At 29.6% G+C, this 26230-nt stretch overlaps 1 protein-coding gene and 2 long non-coding RNA genes across 3 annotated transcripts in view; 2 read left to right on the forward strand and 1 right to left on the reverse strand.

Annotated features, from left to right (window-relative positions):
- Nucleotides 1-409: 409 nt before the first annotated feature.
- On the forward strand, nt 410-10461 carry LOC140919533 (uncharacterized). Its single transcript, XR_012162170.1, has 3 exons — nt 410-428; nt 721-861; nt 10332-10461. It is a non-coding gene; the product is annotated as an uncharacterized lncRNA (long non-coding RNA).
- Nucleotides 10462-25044: 14583 nt separating this feature from the next.
- Nucleotides 25045-26230, reverse strand: part of LOC101501874 (peptide deformylase 1B, chloroplastic) — an 8219-nt gene continuing 7033 nt past the window's right edge. Inside the window, exons 5-8 of the mRNA XM_004491671.4 lie at nt 26116-26178; nt 25595-25704; nt 25402-25510; nt 25045-25285 (exon numbers count right to left, since the gene is read on the reverse strand). Of these exons, the coding sequence (XP_004491728.1) occupies nt 25603-25704; nt 26116-26178 (165 nt within the window). The 3' untranslated portion in view covers nt 25045-25285; nt 25402-25510; nt 25595-25602. The remainder of the gene's footprint in view (nt 25286-25401; nt 25511-25594; nt 25705-26115; nt 26179-26230) is intronic.
- Nucleotides 25704-26230, forward strand: part of LOC140919877 (uncharacterized) — a 4295-nt gene continuing 3768 nt past the window's right edge. Inside the window, exon 1 of the long non-coding RNA XR_012162481.1 lies at nt 25704-25880. This is a non-coding gene — a long non-coding RNA (uncharacterized lncRNA). The remainder of the gene's footprint in view (nt 25881-26230) is intronic.

Consider the following 26230-nt stretch of genomic DNA (forward strand, 5'->3'; position numbering starts at 1 on the left):
TCGTTTTTTAATCATTTTCTACTTTTGCTCCCAATTCTCCTCCCCCTTTCTCCCCGGACCAACCCATATCTGCCGATTCGTAATTGAAGGATGGGTTTTACGACCACTGATTGTTGATTCCCTTGATGAAGCTGCTCTAAAGATACCCTCGAAGGTGAGTTGTTCTTGTCAACCTGTAGCAATGTTTGAAAATTGGTTTTTGTATGAGTGAAGATATTATCGTTGTTAACTTTAGGTAAATCCGTGATGATTGAATATGACTTGGAGTTTACATTGTTGAAATAGTGTTCTAAAACTATCACTCTATATGTTATGTAAATTTTCAGAGAAAAGCCCACCATTACAACACCATATGCCGCAATGGAGTGTTTGTATGGGAAAAATTCGGCAACTAATGAACATATGATGTTATCTTCAAGAAAGTCAAGGTAAGTTTAAGAGAATAATCTACAATTCTGTGTGCTAAATGCTAATATTATTCTGCTAAAATATGGAAGAATAGTAAGTGTATATTATCTTATTGTTGTGGCTGAAGCAATGTAACATATTGGATTAAGAATATAGGGAGATTTAATTGCAATATTTTTTTTGTCAAAGTTGAAGAAATTTAACACCAGTACTTTTCAATGTCAATAAGATAGGTGGTGGAGTGTTATCTTGCTAATTATGTAGTTCTATTTTGGTTAAGATTTGTAATTCCTCTATGATTGAATGCAACAGGATGAAGAGAATGCAAAGGCCATCTCCCTATTTGAGAATGTTGTTAGTCTTAATGATGCTATTGAAGGCGAAAGCAAGCGACTCGAAAATTTAGTCAAAGGAATTTTCGCGGGGAACATATTTGATCTTGGTTCTCCAGAGGTAGGTTGATTTTTTATATGCAAATTTGGTCACTTCTGATGCACAATTAGCTAAAAATTGAATTGATTAAAGATATGAACAAAATCATGGTGAAATAAATTTACATTTCAATAACATGATTATATAAGAATGTCGTGTACTTCCATGTAAACTCCTAGATAGTTGTTTGTCAATTGTCAGTGTTATTTTTCCCTTTTGTGATCTATCACCCAAGTATTCAACCATAGCTGACATACTGTTTGGGAATCTTACCTGAAAATGAATTTATTTGCATACTAGAAGACACATGTTTATTACAATCATATGCTAAAGGTTGGAGGATTATTTCCAAGTAGTTATAGTTTATGTCTTACTTTTTTCTTCCCTCAATTTCTTGAAGCTTGCAGAGGTTTTCGCTAGAGATGGGGTGTCGTTTTTGGCTACTAGGGATGGGTGGAAAAATTGACTATGAAATCAACAAACAGGGCGGCCCTTATGTCTTTCGAATCAATGGACATACCTACTACCTACTTGGGTCTTTTTGTCCTGAGAATGGAGAAAAGCCAAAATTTGCACAACTTTATATACATGACACCGAAAATGAGATCTCAAATAGATTAGGTTTTATCCAAGGTGATAACGAAAATAATCTTCTTCAAGAGAAACTGGTAACAGACATTTTGCATATGCTGGACAATCACAATGTCTTGGTAAAATTATTTAGGATGGTCAGAGATAAATATGATCACCATGGTGTCGGAGAATTGAAACTAAAATTGCTTAGCAATAGGTTGACTGATGGGAGACAAAATAACCTGCCCACTTGCTCATAAATTGTTGCGCTTTTAGTTGATCAAAGCTCAAATGAAGAAATTCATCGGGATATAATTGTTGAACACAAAACAACTGGTCTTCAGAGAATTACAGAATTGCACCCAAGTTTCATGGCACTACAATATCCATTATTATTTCCATATGGAGAAGATGGTTTTAGGATTGGGATAAGTCATCGAAATCCAGAAACAGGGAGTTGTTACAGGCGAAAAACAATTACTATGAGACAATATTATTCTTTTCGCTTGCATCAACGAGCTGGAGAGGCACATTGTTACGTATTGGGCGTTTGTTCCAATAGTACATGGTAGATGCTTATGCTTCGATCGAAGAAGTTAGAATCAATTGGATTACAAAGAATCAAAAGCAATTGCGTGCAAAACTATATAATGGATTGAGAGATGTTATTAATCAAGGAGATATCATGACAAATTCGGTTGGTAGAATGACAATTCTACCATTGTCTTATACTGGTGGACCGCGATATCGTGTTCAAAATTACCAGGTAGATAATTATTTCACTTTCTATATTTAGTCATGCATTATATACATACCCAACAAATCTTTGTGACTATCAATATATTTTTCTTTCAAATAAATCCCCTTTCTTGTTATTCTTCGACTATACTTAGGATGCATATATCTGAATTTTATAAACTTCTCTCTAAATAAACAATCATTTTTCAAAGACGTATTTTTTAAGTTAGTAACTAACAATTGAAATCATACTCAGGATGCAATGGCTATATGTCGATATGCGGGATATCCCGACCTATTTTTAACATTCACATGCAACCCAAAATGGCCAAAAATACAATTTTTCCTTGAAACTGTTGAAGGACAAAAAAGTGACAACAGATCTGACATCATTAGTTGTGTTTTCTCTATTAAGTTATGGGAGCTAATCAATGATATTAAACGTCAACAAATATTTGGTAAAGTCACAGGAGGTAATATATTTTGTCACAATTTTAATTCATTTTAGTCTTTGATTACTTTTTTCTTTTCTCTTAACTATATTGTGGATCAATTGGAAAAATGATTTTACATAAATAGCGATAAGTCCATATAGATGAGGACAAGAGTTGAGATATACATGCAGCAATGAAAAATGCAAGACACAAATAAGAGATTGTTCTATAATAATGAAACTGGTAAAAAATGACACAGAAAATGAAAGAAAAAATTAGAAATTAAATATGCTTTTTCTATATTCCTTTCATTGAATCTGTGTCATGGAAATGTAAACATAAATATAAAAATGAGTTGAATCAATTTTACAGACAATTTGCATAAGTTTCAGTATAAGTACATGTAATTTGAAGTTTTAAAGTTGTTGGTAACAAATCTCCGAAGGATAGTCCAGTAGTTTAGCCAGAGATATTGAAGGAGTTATATGTAGCAAGTGTAAAAAATAGTTGGTAATATTTTTATTTGATACACAGGAAGTACACGAAGAATACTGGGTAGAGAAATTTCAAATACACATTATTTTCTTCAGATATTTACCAACAAATAATTTCTGATAAAATATATATAATGATTAATGAAACCCAAAATCATTAGACTTTGTTTATTTATTAAAAATAAAAAAAAAAACAATGCAGCTCTTCATATCGGATTAATACATGAGAGAGAACTTAGACGATCGTTGTGAGAAATTGTAAATCCATATTTTGGTAACTTAGGCGTATCGTTGATCTCACCATTGTTATACTAGGATGAAAGTAAAGCTCTTTTCTATTTAACTTGTGTGGGACTCATGTTGCGCGTATTTTTTGGGTTACATGTAACCATCCCCAACTAAAAAGTCTCTAAACTATTTTTCCATCTATTAAGTTAGTTTCGCCGGTAATTGTATCTATTAAGTGATGTTTATTATTTATTAAATTAATATAATTATTATAACTAATATTTTATAATATTTCTTTTACAATTGATAATAAAATCAATTGATTTAATAATTTTGCTCAAAATCTATGAATATTAAAATACAAATATCCCATAATGTTTTTATTTATTTCATTCTTTTTAATTATGTGTTTCTTTTTTTTAACAGTTGTGTACACCGTTGAATTTCAAAAAAGAGGTTTGTCCCACCCATGCCCACATATTAGTGTTCTTACATTCTGAAGATAAAATACAAACACCATCTAAGATTGATGATACCATATCGGCAAAAATTCCGGATAAAGATATTGACCCTTTTACTTTTAGTGCAGTTGAACGATTTATGATACATGGACCATGTGGTATTTTAAATAAAAAATCTCCATGTATGATTTATGAAAAATGTGGGAAGCACTATCCAAAGAGATTTCATGATAAAACATCAATAGATGAAGATGGGTTCCCTATATATATGCGACGAAATGGTGGTCGATATATCTTGAAGAATGGTAGCCAACTTGATAGTCGGTATGTGGTCCCATACAATAGACATATTTTGATAAAATATGATGCCCATATTAATGTTGAGCTTTGCAATCGTTCTAGATCAATTAAATATCTTTTCAAATATATCAACAAAGGTCTTGATCGAGTTAGAGCAGTCATCTCTAATGTAGAAAACTTTGGTAACAGTTCAACAAGTTCAATGCACTTTTGTGATGAAATTAAAGAGTATCTTGACTGTAGATACATTTCTCCATCAGAGGCTTCGTGGAGAATTTTCAAGTTTAATATATTTTTTAGAGAACCAGCAGTTGAACGCCTTTCCTTTCACCTATATGGGCAGCAAACAATATATTTTCCATAATCTATGCGTATTTCTACCATTTTAAATAGAGAAGGAATTGAAACCACGATGTTCACAGAGTGGATGAAAATGAACTCTGTAGACATGGAAGCTCGACAACTAACATATGCAGAATTTCCTACTAAATATGTTTGGAACAAGACTACCAAAAAGTGGACCAGGCGGAAAAATGGAAGGTGTGTTGGAAGAATATATTATGTTCCTCCCACAAGTGGAGAAATTTTTTATTTACGAATGCTCTTAAACAAAGCACGAGGCAGTCCATCATTCGAAGATATTAAAACTGTTAATGGGTTTGTACATCTAACTTATAAGGACGCATGTTATGCACTTGGTTTACTAGAGGATGATAAATAATTTGATGATTGTATTAAAGAAGCAGCGGCATGGGGTACTGGAATTCAACTACGTCAACTCTTCTCAACAATTTTACTGAATTGTACTGTTATTAATCCAGGTTTGCTTTGGGAATCTAATTCGAGGTTACTTTCTGAAGATATTTTATACAGGAAATGTGGACTACTAAACTTCCTTGACCTCCATTTGTCAGATGACCAATTAAAAAATTAAGCGCTTTCAGAGATACAAAAACATCTTAGAAAGGTCGGCAAGTCTTTGGAAGATTACAAAGGAATGGCCATTCCCAATAGCAATGTAATTGAGGAAGCGAATAATCGTCTTATTACCGAGGAGCTAAATTATGATATGTTAAAAATGCATGAAGAATACTCTCAGTTGCTACACAGTCTTAATTCAGATCAAAAGGCAATTCATGATTTTGTGCTTCAATCAATTACCTTGAACTTTGGAAAGTTATTCTCTGTGTATGGTTCTGGTGGAACGGGAAAAACTTACCTTTGGCGAACACTACTTCCAAAATTAAGATCGGAAGGTAAGATTGCTCTAGCATTTGCAACTTCTGGCATTGCTGCTCTATTACTACCGGGTGGCTGAAATGCACATTCTAGATTTCAATTACCTTTGAATCCAAATGAGGCTTCAACATGTTCAATCAATAAAGGTGTAACGCCCCAAATTTTTGATACGAATATTACTGAAAAATATTTATTTTCTTTTAGAAACAACTAATTAATTTTTTTTTTCTCATTAAAAGAACGTAATGTAATTTACTAAAATATTATTTATTTATTCATTTGCAAAATTAATATTCCAATTATTAGATCAATATTCATTTATGGTCCAAAATGAAATAAATTCTCTTTAAGTGAAATTCAAAAGAAACAATGTTGACTGAAATTAATGACATTCAATTTTTTTCTAGCTAATGAAATATCACGTATGCATTTCTATTAAAAGTTAATGATGAAGAGTAAATAACTTTACAATGTGCCGCAAAAATTTAGTAATACAAAATATTATTTTTAAGTAAAATATAATTTTCCCACATGCGTGCACCAATCAAACGTCATTCATAACTCTATGAAATCATTAGTACCTAAATGTTGGTGTAAGGGGTCAGTTCATCCCACAACAAAATTAAACCAAATAATAAATTAACAACCATAAAATATGAATATAAAATCTTTTCGTAATAAAAGATTTTAAAAAAATTGATTCTTTAATAGTTCTTAAAGATGTATCAAAAGTCATAGAATGTATCTAAATAAATCAAGTAGCAATCGTATAGCAACTAATTAGATCAAAATAAAATAACATAAAAATGTATGCAAGTCATGCATGCTCCTAAACATATATGATCCGGATATAACCAGCCACACAGGCGTCCACACAGAAGTCACCCATACCAATGGGGAAAATTAAACCAGCCACACAGGCGTCCACAAAGATGCATATGATATGTCATGAAATGATAATGATGCTCAAAGATACATATCACCACCCAATTAGATAATCACATAAATCACAAGCCACTTAGGCAACCACAAAGATAACAATATTTAAAATCCAATTCACCAGCCACTTAGGCAACCACAAAGATAACAATATTTAAAATACAAATCACCAGCCACTTAGGCAACCACAAAGATAATATTTAGAACACAAATCACTAGCCACTTAGGCAACCACAAAGATAACAATATTTAAAATGCAAATCACCAACCACTTTGGCAACCACAAAGATAAAAATATTTAAAATACAAACCACCAACCAAACCACTTAGACAACCACATAGATAGAATATTCAAAACACAAATCACAAGCCACTTATGCAACCACAAAAATAATATTATTTAAAACACAAATCAAGGTTTGCCGCTAAACACATCACAAAAATCAACTTAATCATGTTATCATAATTAAAATTAAAACTTTACACCAATTCCCCCAAGACTCATATAGATTTCTTAAAAATCAAAACTTTGAAATGAAATAGCACAAAAATCGAAACTTTAAATTAAAGACATCCTAAAAAAATATTACTCATGAGATCATAATAAAAATCATAGCTTTATAATTAAGTACACATAAACAACACACAAATAATAACTTTACATCAAATATATGACATCAAACATATTACTCATGTTATAATAATAAAAATCGAAATTTATAATTAAGTTTATCAAAGCAAACATATTACTCATAAAAATAAAATATTATAGTTAAATTCTTTAAGGCAATTAAAAATCAATATTTTTCTTTTAAGACAACAAGTTTTATATCAATATCTTACAAACTATTAATTTAATATCTAGCCTAACATTGCATGGGGAAAAGCCCTTACCTTAGGCGCTTTCTTTCTTAACACCTCTAAATTTGCACGAGAAATAGCTCACGAGGCAGTAATGAGTTCAACACCGATAGATATTGGAATTTACGACTCAGAAAATTATTTTGAGAGTGTACGAATGATAAATAGGTGTGACAACAAGATGCCTAATGGAAACGTATGAACATATAAGCTATTTACGTTGCACTATTACCATTGATTTCTTGTCTAAAATTGAAGTGCACTTAATTCCAACATTATACTACCAATAATTACTATTTCTTTAATTTTATTAGGTTGTTACAAAGCCAATTGAAATTTATGTGTATGAGTTAATTTGAATTAACTAATAGAGTTCACCAAATATTGAAGGGTGTCACACACTAATTTTAAATTAAATAAATAAATTTGAGATTGTCACATCATCCTTTTAATTTTTTTATCTAGTAGTTACGAAACCAAAAATTTCATAGAATTATTTTTGTAGACAATTATAATAAAATTATAATTTTAGTTTAAAAGAGATGAATGCATTAGATACAAAATGGACAATAGTCTTTTTGTGTCCTCTCTTAATTGCACAAAAAAAACTTATAATTAAATTTATAATCTTTCTTTAAAAAATAAATTAAATGTGTTTAAAATGAATTAATGCACAATTATGCCAAGAAACACCATGAATTGTCATAAAATCTTGTCATAAAGGAGAGTAAAAGAATGAGTCAAGTCACTAATTTTTGTTTTTATAGGATGGACCAAAAATATTTTCAAAACACTTATACATAAAGGTTGATTTCACTAACTCTATAATATCTCCTAAAATGAATACTTATCTGGTCACAAATAAAACTAACAAACAATATAACTTATATAAATTCTAATTTAATTAAATAATTCAACTAATATTTTATCAACTAAAATAAATCAAGCAAGACAAGAATACCACTCACACATAACAAAATAAAACAAACATATCTAACACATCAACTTCATGATTATCGAAACTAATCAAATAAAAAAATGTCCATTTATGAAATAATGACATCATAAATAGTCCCCATGTAATTGTCACGTCAAAACAATTAAGTAAAAATGAAGATTATAATTATTTAAGTAGAATAGAGTGTGATAAAATTTAATTTAATTTATTTACACATAGAATAATTATTAATTTAATAATAGCAATTACTAAAAAGATACATATATAATATAATTATGCAAACATCTTTAATTATTTGGGATGAGGCACCAATGGCCAACAAATATTGCTTTGAGGCAGTAGATCGATTACTTCATGATATTATGAAAGGAATCAAAGAAGACTATGGTTTGAAACTATTTGGTGGAATAACTATTGTATTAGATGGTGACTTTCGTCAGATTTCACCTGTAGTTCGAAAAGGTGATAGGCATGATATTATCCAAGCTTGCATAAAAAATTCATACATTTGGAAATCATGTGAGGTTCATTTGCTACGTAAAAATATGCGTCTACAATCAAATGAGTTGGACTCAGTCTCAAAAGATGCAATGCAAAACTTCACAGATTGGATACTTGATGTAGGTGATGGAAAACAGTGCTCGAATATCGGAGAATCATGGATATCAATAGAACAAAAGTTGATGCTCCCAAAATCACATGATAATGTTCAATCTATAGTTGACGCTATTTATCCAAATTTAAATAGCTACATTGGGGACACAGGTTACCTTGTGTCGTAGGCTATCTTGACACCTACAAATGAAATAGTTGACGATATAAATCAACGCATTTTGAATAATTTCACAGGCGAAGATATGTTATATTTATCATCAGACTCAATTTGTAAGGCATATTTCAATGTTCAAGATCAAGATCTTCTTTACCCTATTGAGTTTTTTAATACACTCAAATTTTCGGGTTTGCCATCACATATTTTAAGGCTTAAAAAAGGAGCGGTAGTTATGTTAATGAGAAATTTGAATCCATGAGCTGGGCTATGTAATGGTACAAGAATGAAAATTACACAACTTGGAAAATGGTTTGTGGAAGGAGAAGTGTTGAGTGGATCTATCATTGGAGATAAAAGTTCTCATTCCAAGAATATCTTTGTCGCCTTCAGAATCCAATTGGCCTTTTATTCTTAATCGAAGACAGTATCCTGTATCATTATGTTTTGCCATGACAATAAATAAAAGTCAAGGACAATCGTTGCAGCACGTTGGATTATATTTTCCTAAACAAGTATTTACTCATGGAAAATTGTATGTCGCCATCTCGAGAGTAACCAATCGGAATGGATTACATATTCTTAGTAACGATGATGCGCAGCCCAGTGAAAACAAGGTCTTAAATATTGTGTACAAAGAGATTCTTTAGTTGTTTGTTTACATGATTGTGTAGGTAACACAACAACATTTGTATACAATCTTTATTACCAAATGTTTACTGAAAATTTATATATTTTACAAATATTTTAAAAACCAATCATTTTTTTGTTATCGTTATTTTGATCTTTACATGTCATTTGGTTGTTGGCAGCTACATTTGGATTTCAATTATTCTCAAACTCTCTTTCTATATGTCCTTCAATTTTCATTTTACCAACCGATAATTTTCTTTCTTTAATTTATCATAATTCTATGACAAAATGGGAATGTTATGTAGACTCAGCTACATTTGGATTTCAATTATACTCAACTCTCTGTCTATATATCCTTCAATTTTCATTTTACAAACTGATAATTTTCTTTCTTTAATTTATCAGAATTCTATGACAAAATGGTAATGTTATGTAGACTGCAGAAACAAGACTGCCTTTAGACGTCAACATGGAGGAATGCCTGCAGCCTCCTTCGTTCTTGGTTACTTTTACTGATGTTTTTCATCGGGTTAGTTAAAACTAAAGTTATTTGTATAGAAATTCTCAACACACACCTTATGCCTATTAGAGAACATATAGAGGGTGATATGAGTGGTCGTGTACTTCCATGTAAACTCCTGGATAGTTGTTTGTCAATTGTCAGTTTTATTTTTCCCTTTTGTGATCTATCATCCAAGTATTCAACCATAACTGACATATTGTTTGGGAATCTTACTTGAAAAATGAATTTATTTGCATACTAGAAGACACATGTTTATTACTATCATATGCTAAAGGTTGGAGGATTATTTCCAAGTAGTTATAGTTTATGTCTTACTTTTTTCTTCCCTCAATTTCTTTAAGCTTGCAGAGGTTTTCGCTAGGGATGGGGTGTCGTTTTCGAATACTTGTGAAAATCTTCTCCCTCGACCTTGGATAATTGATGACCTTGATACTTAAAATTAAAATGGAGCAACAAGTCCTTGAAGAAGGTAACTCTCATATGGTGGAAGAAATATACAATTCTTTTGATTCAATTTATGCTTCTAACATATTTTGTCCAAGGGCAGTTTCATAATCAGTTTTCTTTATCATTGAAGGTTATCATATTTGTTGATAACTCTGGTGGAGATATTATTTTGGGTATTTTTCCATTTGCAAGGGACCTCCTTCGGCGTGGGAGTTAGGTTTCAACGCTTTAATTAATTTCTCTGTCAACTGTGTTTTCTGGTCTGGAAATTTGAATCTCATTGCCATAACAAAGTTACATGTTCTTTTGTTGAAGTGTTCACGACTTAACATGGACATATAATATTAAATCATGTGTCGAAAGGTCAAATTAAAGTTAACAAATATAGCTTTGTATACATGTTTAACAAGTTTATTTTATTGATGTATATCAAGTTGACTCCAACTGCCACAAATATAATTTTGTATACATGTTTAACAAATATAATATGTTGGTAATACGTCTTTCTTTCCACCAATAAATTTTTGTATCACTTTCTTTCTTTTTTTTTTGTATTAATTTTTTACAAATAAATTTACAACAATTCACACTTATTTTTTCAGCCTATAACTTACAATAAAACTTATTCATCTCATCACTTTTGTCATCAGCTGAGACTCACTACTACATATCCTTTTTTGTTATCGTTATTTGATCTTTACATGTCATTTGGTTGTTGGCAGCTACATTTGGATTTCAATTATACTCAACTCGCTGTCTATATATCATTCAATTTTCATTTTACAAACTGATAATTTTCTTTCTTTAATTTATCAGAATTCTATGACAAAATGGGAATGTTATGTAGACTCAGCTACATTTGGATTTCAATTATACTCAACTCTCTGTCTATATATCCTTCCATTTTCATTTTACAAACTGATAATTTTCTTTCTTTAATTTATCAGAATTCCATAACAAAATGGGAATGTTATGTAGACTGCAGAAACAAGACTGCCCTTAGACGTCAACATGGAGGAATGCTTGCAGCCACCTTCGTTCTTGGTTAGTTTCACTGATGTTTTTAATCAGGTTAGTTAAAACTAAAGTTATTTCTATACAAATTCTCAACACACACCTTATGCCTATTAGCGAACATATAGAGGGTGATATGAGTGGTCGTGTACTTCCATGTAAATTCCTGGATAGTTGTTTGTCAATTGTCGGTGTTATTTTTCCCTTTTGTGATCTATCATCCAAGTATTCAACCATAGCTGACATATTCTTTGGGAATCTTACCTGAAAAATGAATTTACTTGCATAGAAGACACATGTTTATTACAATCATATGCTAAAGATTGGAGGATTATTTCCAAGTAGTTATAGTTTATGTCTTACTTTTTTCTTCCCTCAATTTCTTTAAGCTTGCAGAGGTTTTCGCTAGGGATGGGGTGTCGTTTTCAACTACTTGTGAAAATCTTCTCCCTCGACCTTGGATAATTGATGACCTTGATACTTTAAAATTAAAATGGAGCAACAAGTCCTGGAAGAAGGTAAGTCTCATATGGTGGAAGAAATATACAATTCTTTTGATTCAATTTATGCTTCTGACATATTTTGTCCAAGGGCAGTTCCATAATCAGTTTTCTTTATCGTTGCATGTTATCATATTTGTTGATAACTCTGGTGGAGATATTATTTTGGGTATTTTTCCATTTGCAAGGGAGCTCCTTTCGTCTTTAGTTGAGACGCACTACTACATATTTATTAATGGCCTCCATAGTTATTCACAAGGTAACAACTTCTTACCATTTAAAATATCCCTAAAATTGTATACGCTCCATGGTAGTCCCAAAGTTCTTTAAAGGGTCACTAAAATTATATACTAAAATTTTATTGAAACATTTATGTTTTGTATTGATGCATAACCACATATTTTAATCAAATTAATATTATGTAAATTGGAGCTAATATAAGGTGAAAACAAATTGACCACTCTCATTAGTTGCCTTTGTTCACTTATTTTAGATAGAATCCAATCAAAATATAAAATTTTGTATGGCTTCTCTTCCTTGTATGTTCTTCACTTATCCCTTTTGTTTTTTTTATTTATGTTCTTTACTTAATTAACTATATATTAAATTAATTGGTACCATAATTATTGACTCATTAATATTATCAAGCCTAAATAAATTAAAATTATTATTAATAATTAATTAAAAGTATAACTTTATGACTAAATAGGTGATATTTATAGTGTCTGATCGGGTTTAATATTTTACATTTTATAATTAAATAAATAAGATGCATATTATTTTATCAATTGTTTTTACAAACTACGAATATCGTGGAAATTTTTTAAATTTAAAATTTTAAAATTAATGAATTTGATCATTTTAATCATTAATCTTTGTAGAAATTGTGAATTTTTTTAGTTTAAATCGGATATATTATAATTTTAATTTACAAACATTCAAACTATTATTATTAATATTATTATTATTAATAGAGTAATCGTAATCATTAATCTTTAACTATTTAATTATTTAATACAAAAATGAAAATTTAAATTTTTAGTTTCAAAAATGAAATCCAAAATTTATAGCAAGTCAGTTATAAAATATTAATTGTAAATCAATTATAACAATATATCAAATACAATTAATATCTTTACTTGTATTGTGGAATTTTATAATTAACTATACATCAAATACATTTTATAAATAACTAAAAAAGAGGCATTTTATGTATCGTGGAATTTTTTTTGGTAATTCTGATTTTTTTTAAATCAGATATTGAAATTTTAATTTACAAATATTTAAACTATTATTAATATTAATAGAGTAATTAGAATTACTAATATTTAACTATTTATTTATTTGGTGTCACTTTTAACAATATAATATCGGATATAATACAATTTTAATTTACAAACATTAAAATTATTATTATTATTATTATTATTATTATTATTATTATTATTATTATTATTATTACTAATAGAGTAATCATAATTATTAATCTTTAACTATTTAATTATTTAATAAAAAAAGTCAAAATTTAAAATTTTAATTTTAAAACCGAAATTCAAAATTTATAACAATTCGGTTACAAAATATTAAGTGTCAATCAGTTATAACTATACATCAAATAGAATTAATTGCAAATGCCTTTTTTTTTCTTATTTATGTTCTTAACTTGATTAACTATATATTAAATTATTTTTTAGCAACATTATTAACACATATAAATATTGTCAAGTCAAAATAAATTAAAATTATTATTAATAACTAAATAAAATTTTAACTAAATTGTCTTATCGTGTTTAATATTTTACATTTTATAATTAGCTAAATAAGATATATTTATGTATCGTGGAATTTTTTTAATTCTGAATTTATTTTTAAATCAGATATATGCAATTTTAATTTACAAACATTCAAACTATTATTAATATTAATAGAGTAATTATAATTATTAATTTTTAACTATTTATTTAATTGGTGTCACTTTTAACAAAATAAAATTGGATATATTACAATTTTTATTTATAAACATTCAAACTATTATTATTATTATTATTATTATTATTATTATTATTATTATTATTATTATTATTATTATTATTATTATTATTATTATTATTATTAATAGAGTAATCATATTCTTTAATCTTTAACTATTTAACAAAAAAAAAAAATCAAAATTTTGATTTTTAGTTTCAAAATCGAAATCCAAAATTTATGACAATTCCGGTTACCAAATATTAATTGTCAATCAATCATAAATATAAATCAAATACAATTAATTGCAAATGTCTTTTGTTTTCTTATTTATGTTCTTTACTTGATTAACTATATATTAAATTAATTTTTACAAATATTATTGACTCATATTAATATTATCAACATTAAATAAATTAAAATTATTATTAATAATTAAATAAAAATTTAACTATATTGTCTTATCGAGTTTAATATTTTATGTTTATTGAATTTTTTTAAAATTTTAATTTTTTTTTAAAATCAGGTATATTGCAATTTTAATTTACATAAATTAAAACTATTATTGATATTAATAGAGTAGTTATAATTATTAATCTTTAACTATTTATTTAATTGATGTCACTTTTAACAAAATTAATCAATCGATACTTGTTGAGCTCCAGTTTCTTTAACAAAAAAAATTTCCAATTTTAATTTTTGGTTTCAAAATTAAAATTTATATTTTCAAAACCGAAATCCAAAATTTATAACAATTCAATTACAAAATTAATTATCAAATATTTATAACTATACATCAAATACAAGTAATTCAAAATGAATAACTTTAATTTCATGTCATTAACACAATAAAACAACAAATTAAATTTAATAAATTTTAGAAGAAAATAAAATTGACCAAAATTCAAATACAAATATTTTTATACTATATATATTCATCAATATCCAAACTAGAAAATCAAAAACAAAATACCTCATATTTCTAAAATACATACTTTGCGAAACAATTTCAGATGAACAATACTTTTCTTGAACATCTTAATCATCAACTCGATAATTGGAGTATCAAAGTTCGAATTGTTCGTATGTGTATTGTCTACACTACACAAAGTGAGAATGAATCAATATCTTTGTACATGATTTTGTTGGATGAAAAGGTATACAATCACAATTATTGTAGATTTACATTTTTATTTGCTTATATATATATATATATATATATATATATATATATATATATATATATATATATATATATATATATCAAATTTATTTTCACATTTTTTGTTATTGAAAACAAAAGGTATTTAATTTTTTACAATGATCACCTCTAACATTATATTACTTTAACTCACAGAAAACACATTTGCATGCAACAATCAAGAAAGAACTTCTCCCGACTTTCAAAAACATGATACAAGAAGTTAATATATACATCATAACAAATCTGAAAATTTCACCGGCAAATGATTCTTACCTGTCGGAACAAAGAAGGCATTGTTTTTTCCCACAACTATTGTAAATAAAATCCAGGACCCACAATTTACCATTCAAAAACATTACTTCGATTTTACTTCCTTCAAATCATTACCTCAAAGATTGAGAAATAAAGTCAATCTAACGGGTAATAATTCTTTCAAAACAAATTTTAATTTCTAAAATATCAAATATATATTATTTCGTACTAACAATTATTTTTATTGCAGACATCATTGGAACACTACATGTTGTTGGACATGAAGAGCAAGTTTATGTTGGTGACAAGCCTACAAAAATACTCAGACTAGAAATCAAAATGCATGGGTAATAATTTTTAATATAAAATACAAAACAATTTAAACTCAAAACCTACTAACAATATTATAATTTCATTGCTAAATAACATTTAACATATTATTTATTTTTTGCTTTAATTTTTAGGGGCGAAACTATCAAAGTCACTTTATGGAGGAACATAGTTGCTGATTTTCAAAACTTATTTGTCCATCACAAGCTACATGATGGTCCTAAGGTTGTTGCAATAACATCAACAACGGTTAAAAAATTTAGAGGTCTCAACATTAATATTAATTTCATTTTTTACACAATATTCTAATAAATTTCCTATTTTTTATATCGTACCTGTTAATGCACATTCACTTCTTTATTGTAATTACAGATGACTACTCAATCAACTCAACTTCAACAACAAGGGTTTATATTAACCTAGACATACCTGAATTCAATATTCTTTCAGAAAGGTCTACCATTTACATCTTTTTGTCTTCTTTCTTTTCACTTATTCTCTATTTTCAATATCATTCTATAACACTACATTAACATCAATAAAAAAATTACAAAAACAATTTTAAAAACATTATATTTTTTACGGTGATTCCAGTCAAAGTCAAGAAGATGAAGTTAGAGAAATACCACCTCAATATTTTTCCCACAATACACCGGAGAAAAGAATGATCAGGAATCGAACAACATTAAAACATATAATGGCCATGAAATGGGAATCCAATGTTCAGGTGCACTTACTTACTTAACACCACATATATAAATACAATCACATTATTTTAATCAATTAAACTTTTTAGACCAAATTGAGAGATTATATACATAAAAATTTATATTTCTATTGGATTTTCATATAATTTATATAATATCAACAATTTACATAAAAATGTACATTTCTATTGATTTTTCATATAATTTATATAATACCTACAATTTATATATAATTTTTCAAAAATACAGGAAAGAGTATTCACAATCTGTGCAACTTATTGGAAGTTATAAATAATTCAAATGTTAATTTTGGGCCAAGTTAAGTGGTTCCACATTGTACCCATATAAATAACTTTGTGTGTAATGTTTTATAGACTAATGCCATTTTTACACACTAATGAAAAATCAGTAAATAACTCTCTTCTATAATCTCTCTCTTTTCTCCATCATCTTCTCAAACCACAATTTCAATTATCAATTTTCACCATTGATTCACCCTCAATTCTTGATAGTGTTCCAACATCTGGCATCAAGAGCAAGGTTCAGATCCAATTCCGCTGCAATCATGTCCGTTTCCAATGACAAAATCCCTACCAGCCTTCTGATTCTTGATTCGAAGAATTATGACAAATGGCACAAACAAATGAAAGTTTTGTTTGGATATCAAGATGTTCTTGATATGATTACCGATGGCATTACACCTCTTGGTAACGAGGCTATAGTAGATCAAGAAGCGAAATTCAAGGAAGATAAGAAGAAAGATTACAAGGCCCTTTTCTTGATCCATTCTTGCGTCGATAGTGACAATTTCAAAAAGTTGGCGATTGCGACTCGGCGAAGACAGCTTGGAGTATTCTTGAGAAAGCATATGCTGGAGCGGATAAGGCGAAGGTGGTGAGGTTACAAACTCATAAGAGGCAGTTTGAGTTACTTCAAATGGAAGACAAGGAAACGATTAACGATTACGTGACGCGTGTGACACGTTTGGGGAATCAAATGAAGTCGTGTGGTGAAGCCGTTTTCGAACAGAATTTTGTGTCGAAGGTATTGCGTTCTTTAACACCAAGATTCGATAATATTGTGGTGGCGATTGAGGAATCGAAGGATCTCAAGACGATGACGAAAGATGAACTTCAAAGTTCATTGGAAGCTCATGAACAAAGGATGGACGAAAGAGGAAACGATAAAGCCAAAGCGGAAGTTGCTTTGCAAGCCCGTTTCAACGAGAAGAATAAGAAATCGAAAGGGAAATGGCCTTCTAGAGGAAAGAAGAATTTCCAGAATTTTGATGGAAAAGAGTCGAGGTTGTACCACCCTATACGCCTCAGCAAAATGGTGTGGCCGAGAGGAAAAATCGGACAATTATGAACGTGGTGCGTAGCATGTTGAAAGGGAAGAATTTGCGAATGAGCTTTGGGGAGAAGCTGTTGCTACAGCCACCTATGTGTTGAATAGGTGTCGTACAAAGAAGCTGGAAAAGGTGACTCCAGAAGAGGTATGGTCTGGATTCAAACCGAATTTGAGTCATTTGTGCGTTTTCGGTTCGGTAGCATTTCGACATATTCCGGGACAGCTTCGAAAGAAGCTTGATGACAAGAGTGAAATGTTGTTGCTTGTCGGATATCATCCTACCGGAGGCTACAAGTTGTTTGATGTGAGTAGCAAGAAGATCGTAATTAGTCGAGATGTGATCGTGGATGAGATACGGCAGTTCGACAGCAGAAAAACTGCCATAATAGCTCAGAAAATCGATTTGCCAATCGATTTACCAATCGATTTGGGTCGAAATCTTGGAGCTACTGTTGAAGCACCAATCGATTTGCCAATCGATTTGGGTCGAAATCCTGGAGCTACTGGAGAAGTGTCAATCGATTCACCAATCAATTTTCTGCAGAAAAATCAGTCTGGGGAGGTGGAAATTGATTTCCCAATCGATTGTCAGTAGGAAAATCAGCATTCTGGAGCCTTTGGAGAGCTGGAAATCGATTTGCCAATCGATTTTCTGCAGGAAAATCTGAATTTTCAGCCTGCTGAAGGTGCTGTACAGCAACCTTTCAGAACCGAAAGAGGTGAATCAAGTAGACGATCAACAAGGCGAAGAGGATTGCCTCAAAGACTCCGTGATTGTGAATTATTCCAAGATAGTGAGATCGACAATGAGGGTGATCTTATTCACTTCGCTCTAATGGCTGAATCCGAACCGGTGAATACGGAGGAGGCATTAAGCGATCCAAAGTGGGTGTGTGCGATGAAGGAAGAGCTGGAATCAATTGAAAGGAACAATACATGGATATTGGTTGATTTACCGAAAGGCAAAAAGGCTATTGGTGTGAAATGGGTCTACAAAGTGAAAGCGAATCCGAAAGGTGAAATAATCAAGCCTAAAGCTCGATTAGTTGCAAAGGGATTTCTGCAAAAGGAAGGGATAGATTTTGAGGAGGTATTCGCACCGGTAGCAAGATATGAAACCATCCGGTTAGTTGTTGCGATAGCTAATAACAACAGCTGGCCGTTATATCAAATGGACGTCAAATCGGCATTTTTGAATGGTCCACTTGATGAGGAGGTCTATGTTGGACAGCCACCTGGTTTTGTGATTAAAAATCAAGAGGCAAGGGTCTACAAGTTAAGGAAGGCACTCTATGGTTTGAAGCAAGCGCCAAGAGTTTGGAACAAATGCATAGATGGTTCTCTTATAGACATTGGTTTCAAGAAGTCCGTATCCGAACATGGTGTTTATGTGAAGACGGATGCAAGCGAAGCAGTAATCATACTTTGTCTTTATGTGGACGATTTATTGATTACGGGCAGCTGTGAAAGTTACATTTCAAAGTTCAAAGAAGAGCTTATGAGGGAGTTTGAAATGACTGATCTTGGCACAATGAAATACTTCTTAGGCATAGAATTCCAAAAGACAAAGTTGGGACTGCTCATGCATCAAAAGAGGTATGCAATGGGGATCTTGAAGAGGTGTGATATGGAGCATTGCAATGCTGCCACAGCACCAGCCGAGGCACGTTTACAGCTGTCCAAGAGTGAAGATAAGCAAGATGTGGATTCTACTCAATACCGGAGATTGGTAGGATCATTGCGTTACTTGTGCAATACGCGGCCAGATTTAGCATTTAGTGTCGGTATTGCAAGTAGGTTCATGGAGAGGCCAAAGGTATCACACTTGGCAGCAGTTAAGAGGATACTTAGATATGTGAAAGGTACTCTTGGCTGTGGAATTTTATTTCCTGCAAGTGACATGGGCAAAAGTTGCGAATTACTTGGATACACCGACTCCAATTGGTGCGGAGATAAGGATGATCGGAAATCAACGGCTGATTATGTTTTTATGTTCGGATGGGCACCAATCTCTTGGTGTTCTAAAAAGGAGTCGATGGTTGCTCTCTCTTCTTGCGAGGCGGAGTATATTGCAGCTTCATTATGTGCATGCCAAGCTGTGTGGCTAGTGAACTTGCTGCGTGAGCTGGACAGCAACACTAGAGAAGCTGTTTTGCTGTTGATGGACAATGTTTCAGCCATCAACCTTGCTAAGAATCCCATAGCACATGGGAGGAGCAAGCATATTGAGATGAGGTTTCATTATTTGAGGGAACTAGTGAGTTCCGGACAGTTACATTTGGAGTATTGCAAAAGCGAAGAACAAGTTGCAGATTTGTTGACGAAAGGCGTTACGACTGAAGTGTTCAACAAACTTGTGAAGAAGCTAGGCATGAAGAATGTGGAGCATTTGAATTAAGGTGGTGTATTGGAAGTTATAAATAATTCAAATGTTAATTTTGGGCCAAGTTAAGTGGTTCCATATTGTACCCATATAAATAACTTTGTGTGTAATGTTTTATAGACTAATGCCATTTTTATACACTAATGAAAAATCAATAAATAACTCTCTTCTATAATCTCTCTCTTTTCTCCATCATCTTCTCAAACCACAATTTCAATTATCAATTTTCACCATTGATTCACCCTCAATTCTTGATAGTGTTCCAACACAACTGTCAATGACATTGATTATAAATTTGGATGGAATTACATTGGATGTGAAAATTGTCTCACAAAATTAACTCAACAAGGCCAACAGTACAATTGTCCTTCATGTGACATGACATCAAAGTACCCTGCATCAAGGTATCACATAAAATTTTACTTTCTCCACCATCATTTTGTTTAAATCATAATTATTACATGATAATTTATAGGTTCAAGATTCAATTGAGAGTGTCAGATGAAACAACAACAACAACATTTACTATGTTTGATAAAGAAGCTCAAAAACTCCTAAACACTACAACAACTCAACTTTTGGAGAAATTGGACAATATAGAAAGACCGTCCACTCTACAAAACTTGTGTAATCGCAAGCTCATTTTTGAAATACGATTGTCATATAAGAACTTGAAAGAATGATTGCAAACATATATGATCACAAGAACTTTTATCCTAAACACTACAGCAACTCAACTTTTGGAGAAATTGGACAATATAGAAAGATCATCCACTCTACAAAACTTGTGTAATCGCAAGCTCATTTTTGAAATACGATTGTCATATAAGAACTTGAAAGAATTATCGCAAACATATACGATCACAAGAACTTTTGTCCCGACCAACATTTTCCTCGATCCAACAAATAGTATCCACATCAAACAGGTATAACATTTACACAATTTAAAACAAACAAAAAATTTATGGATAATTATCGTCATTTTATTCCTTCAAATAACTATGAAATAATAAACAGATTTTTATGGACAATTAATGCCATTGTATTCTCTTCCAATAACTAGGAACCCAAGTCACCGCAACCGGTGTCCAACTCAAATGACAAAGAGGATATAAAACAAAAAGGTAAAATACATGAAGAAGTGCACTATAGAGATGAGGATAATGATAAGGACAACGATGACAACCAGTTATCCAAAGGAAAAATCAAGGTAGAACAAAGCAATAAAAACATTGAGATATCATCTTCAGATGAAGATACAATCAAGACAACAGTTAAAAAAAAAAAATTATGATCGAGAATATTACATCATCTGACGAAGAGTTCATCTTTCTACGTACCTTAAGGGGAACAAAAAAGAAGAAACCAAAAGAAAAACAATCAGGAAGTGTAATGAAATTGATCAAACAAAAAAAAAACCAAAAAAAGTGGAAAAAATTAAAATTGCTTATTATGAATGTATTTCCAAATATTTCACTTTAATAATTTTTAAATTCAGCAATAAAGTAGTACTTTTTGTAACTCAATTTCAATTATCAAATACATTACTTCTGTTCTACAAATTACATTAGTACAATTTATTATATATCTATTATAATATATTAAAAAAAATAACTCCAACACCATATGTCTAAATGTCATGGATGGAGATATGATTTGTTAATTTTTTTTGCTACTTTTTATTTTCCGCAAATTATATACACAATCTACTATCTTTTACTATTTCTCCTAATTTGATATTATTTTATAATGTCTACTCAATATTTTCTAAATTAATCTCATTAATATTTCATAATGTTATTTTATTATTTCATAACGTCTACTCAATATTTTCTAAATTAATACTACATTATATAATTGTATACATCTTTTCAGAATATATAATATTGAATTTAATAACATTAAAAATTTCTTAAAATTCTTTTGAATTAACGACATTCGTCTTTGACAATTGAGACATGAAATTTTATATTAATTTTTTAAAAAATACACTTATATTAAATAAATTAAAACAATTTAAAATTAAACCCGCGCAAAGCGCGGGTCATATTCTAGTATTATATTATGTCTGTAATTTTGTATTTTTAGATAACATTCAGATTTTTTTTAAAAGAATATGCAAGATTAAATATAATATTTTTTTGAGTAAGAAGAAAAGAAATAGTTAAAATAATGAAAGTTAAAACTAAAATAAAAAGAAGATTTATAGATGAATTGTATCTTCTCTTCCTCCTCTGTCTCTCTTCCTCTTACTCCTACCTTTCTTTTCTTTCTTCCCCTCTCTTCTTTTTTTCTTCTTACCCTTCTTCCTTTCTTTCTTTCTTCTTTTTCCCCCTTCTTTTATGTTACTTGCCTTTATTTCTTTTATATATTTATTTTTTTTCTTTTAAATCCATTTACTTTTTTTACTTTTAGGTCTTCATCATCTATTTTTTAATAAATTCAACTTTTTTTATATTTATCATCGTGTTTTTATCAATTTTTAACAAATATTAAATCTTCTAAAAATAATAATAATATTTTTTTATTAAATATTAATTAGATAAAACATCTTTTTAAATTGTTAGGATACAAGTTGTACAATATAATAGTTCTAACACTCATTTTTATAAATAAACTAATCTAAAATTGACTTTTAACTTTAATTAATTAGATGAACATTTTTTCGTCTTTGAGTTTTTAAGACACAAGTTGTACAACATGGTGGTTTTAAAACTCTTCCTTATAACCAAAATAATAAAATTATTTTTAAACGGGTTAACTAAATCTGACGTCTTTTTAGTCAATGAGTTGTTAAGATACAAGTTGTACAACCTAATAGTCTTAAAACTTGTATTTTAAAATAATTATTCAAATCAAACAAACTCATTCTCTTTCGTCAAAAGAACTATTTTTTTTTTTCAACAACAAACAAACTTTCTGTAAAAACAATCAACACATCCACACTTTCTATTTAAAAACTATGTAACTTTGATTTCTCCATCGCACCTAGAGATACGTATGAACAAGATCGCACTCTTGTTAAACACAATAATAAAATTTTCGTTTTATTCTTCTCTATTTTAGACATCCTTTTTATTTTAATATCACATTCATAAAAAAAATTATATTTGTATTTATTAATAAGAAGAAAATTAATATTTTTCAAGTTAACATAAATTTAACACAATTAATTACATGTAATTGTTTGGCTTCATTGTAGTTTTGGTCCCTCTATTTTAGCTGAATCGCGGGGGTAGTCCCTCCATTTTGTTTCTCCCTAGTTTTGGTCCTCCAAATAGAGTTTTGGTCCAAAACTTGATGAAATTTCATTTTTTAAAGTCGTACTACACCATTTATGATCATAGATTTCAAGTACAATTGTTGCAAATGAGATCTTGAGACATGATGTGACTTAAATAAATGCAAAAACAATGAAATTTCATCAAGTTTTGGATCAAAATTCTGTTTGAGGGACCAAAACTAAAGAGAAACAAAATTAGGGGACTACTTTCGCGATTCAGCTAAAATAAGGGGACCAAAACTGCAATTAAGCCTAATTATTTTTTAACGGATGTCGTAGGATGTTAATACTTCCTGCACATAATTGACTCCCTAACTCTAAACTTAGTTTCAAAAACTATTATTGTTTGTTTTTAAGAGTTTCCCAATGTTCTCCCTATTTTAAATAAATTTTAGTGGCGATTTTAATAAATTCGAGAAACACTCAAATTTTAGGCCACGACAAGGTAAATATTCTAGCAATAAAGAAAAAATGTTAAACTAAGTGTAATCCTAATGATATTATTCTAAATTCATTTTATATAGAACTATTTTTAGATAAGTTTTTCGTACTGTGTCCACTTGATTAGATGGATCTTTCTAAATTAGAGGGTGCTTTTTAGATCATCTGTTATTTATAACATGTATGTTATGTGGTTAGTTAAATTGTGTCCACTTTGATTTGATGGATCTTTCTAAACTAGAGGGTGTTTTTTAGGATAATTTGTTATTTATAACACTATGTCAGTTATGTGGTTAATTAAATAGTAATTTGAATAACTTATTGTTATAATTAAAGGTGTTTGCGATGTGACTTGAATCAGTTATGAGCCAAAAACTCATTCAATTTAAATATTAAAATGTTTATAATTTGGTTCGAATGATATTTAAAAAAAATTAATCCGATCCAAATTAATACATTTTAAATTAGATCGATTTTTAATTATCCATATTACGATTATATATTGTTGATTGAATATTATTATTATAAAGTTATATTAAAGTAACAAATTTCAAATAAAATATAACAATTAATATACTGTAAATTAAACAAATTAACAGTACAAAATAGTATTAATGGATTATATATAAAATATATGCAATAATAAAAAAAACTATAAAATTAAACAAATAAAAAATAAAAATTAATATTAACAAATAGTAGATTAATATAATATCTAATACTAAAAAAAATAGATTTTAAAATTGATATATATAATATTTGGTTCAATTTTAAAAATTGAATCTGATCCATGCAGTTTTCATAAAAGAAATTCAAATACAATGAATAATATTCGATTGAGCGATTTTTTAGTTTTTAAATTGATTTACGATTTTTTAGTTTTTAAATTGATTTACGATTTTTTATTTTTTAAATCAATTTTGATGTATAGTTTAGTTACCCCCAGTTGTGTGTTCACATCCAAACCTAATATAATGTATGCGAGAACATGCTTCTTTAATTGAGTGAATGATCAATAATATCGGATATGTAAGCTGCTATGTTTCTGCTGGATTTTTAAGATTTATTTAATAGTAATATAAGTAAAACTCGTATACCCATTTGTGCTTTGGGCATAACCAATTGTCTTTTCCATTCCAAAACTTAACACAGGGTAATAGAAATATACCCTAAAATGAAAAAAATTCCTACTTCATGAAAAATATTTCAAGGTAATAGAATAGATCTTTAAAATGTAAATCTCCAAATCACCCACTGGAGAAAACTGTTTACAATTAAAATTGTAGACCACAACCAATACATAAAAAAATGAAATGGTCATTGAAGACGAATTCCTCCCTTCATAGCAACATGAATATGTGACGATGGTTGTGATCTTAAGAGACGTCCCTGATGACTATGCACTACTAGTCATACCTATAGAAGCAATTAATTACTCAACCCAGAGGAATTGTGTAGCATAAAGATAATCGAATGTGTACAGAAATGAAATAATAAATAAAATCGATTAAGAGGTAAATGAGACCTTTCACCTTTCTATATATGATACATATCCAACCATATGCAGCATCTGCTAAATCTATGGTTATGCTGAATTAACTCGAACCAGAAATTCTGGTATGTGATGAGCCTAATATTGACCTGTGAAATAATCAACAAGCAGTTTTTCAACATATAGTAAGTATCAATGAGAAAAGGGAGAGGTGAAATTTATCATTAGTTTACCTTGAAGATCATAATTTCCCAAAACCAGAAGGCACTTTTCTTCTCCTGCGACTTTCTATCTTTTCAGGGCTTGGGAATCCAGTCAACCCCTCATACTTCATTTCAAGGGCCTGTAATAATTTGACCAAGCTTTCTATCAGTGTTCTTTATCTAAATTTTGATTCTGGTGTGGTCCATGTAAACAAGATATATCTTCATTTTAGGATTCGGAAGCAGAAGGAGGAGATTGAGAGTAGAGAAAGAAGAGAAGTAGGTGAGCATGTACATTGTTCTGTCAAATCCATAGGTAAGGCTATGGTGGATCTTACGTCATTTTAATTATATTTTTACCTTTTAATTTATAAGGAAACAATTAAGTCAGCACTACTTCCGAAGATACATTGAACTTGATTTATTTTATATACAATGAATCCATGCTACATGGAAAACGGAGCATAAATATGTTTTGATTTCCAGGATATAGCTTTTTCTATGCATAAATACACAGAAAGAATGACAAAAGAGGGTGTACTTTTTCTAACCTGTAACTGTCCACCAATACTATCAAGAACTTCGTCAGTCATTCTCTCAAAGAAAAGGATTCCCTGCAGATATAACAATTATATATATATATATATATATATATATATATATATA

The sequence above is a fragment of the Cicer arietinum genome, chromosome 3, assembly GCF_000331145.2.
Source record: "Cicer arietinum cultivar CDC Frontier isolate Library 1 chromosome 3, Cicar.CDCFrontier_v2.0, whole genome shotgun sequence".
Taxonomy (NCBI): domain Eukaryota; kingdom Viridiplantae; phylum Streptophyta; class Magnoliopsida; order Fabales; family Fabaceae; genus Cicer; species Cicer arietinum.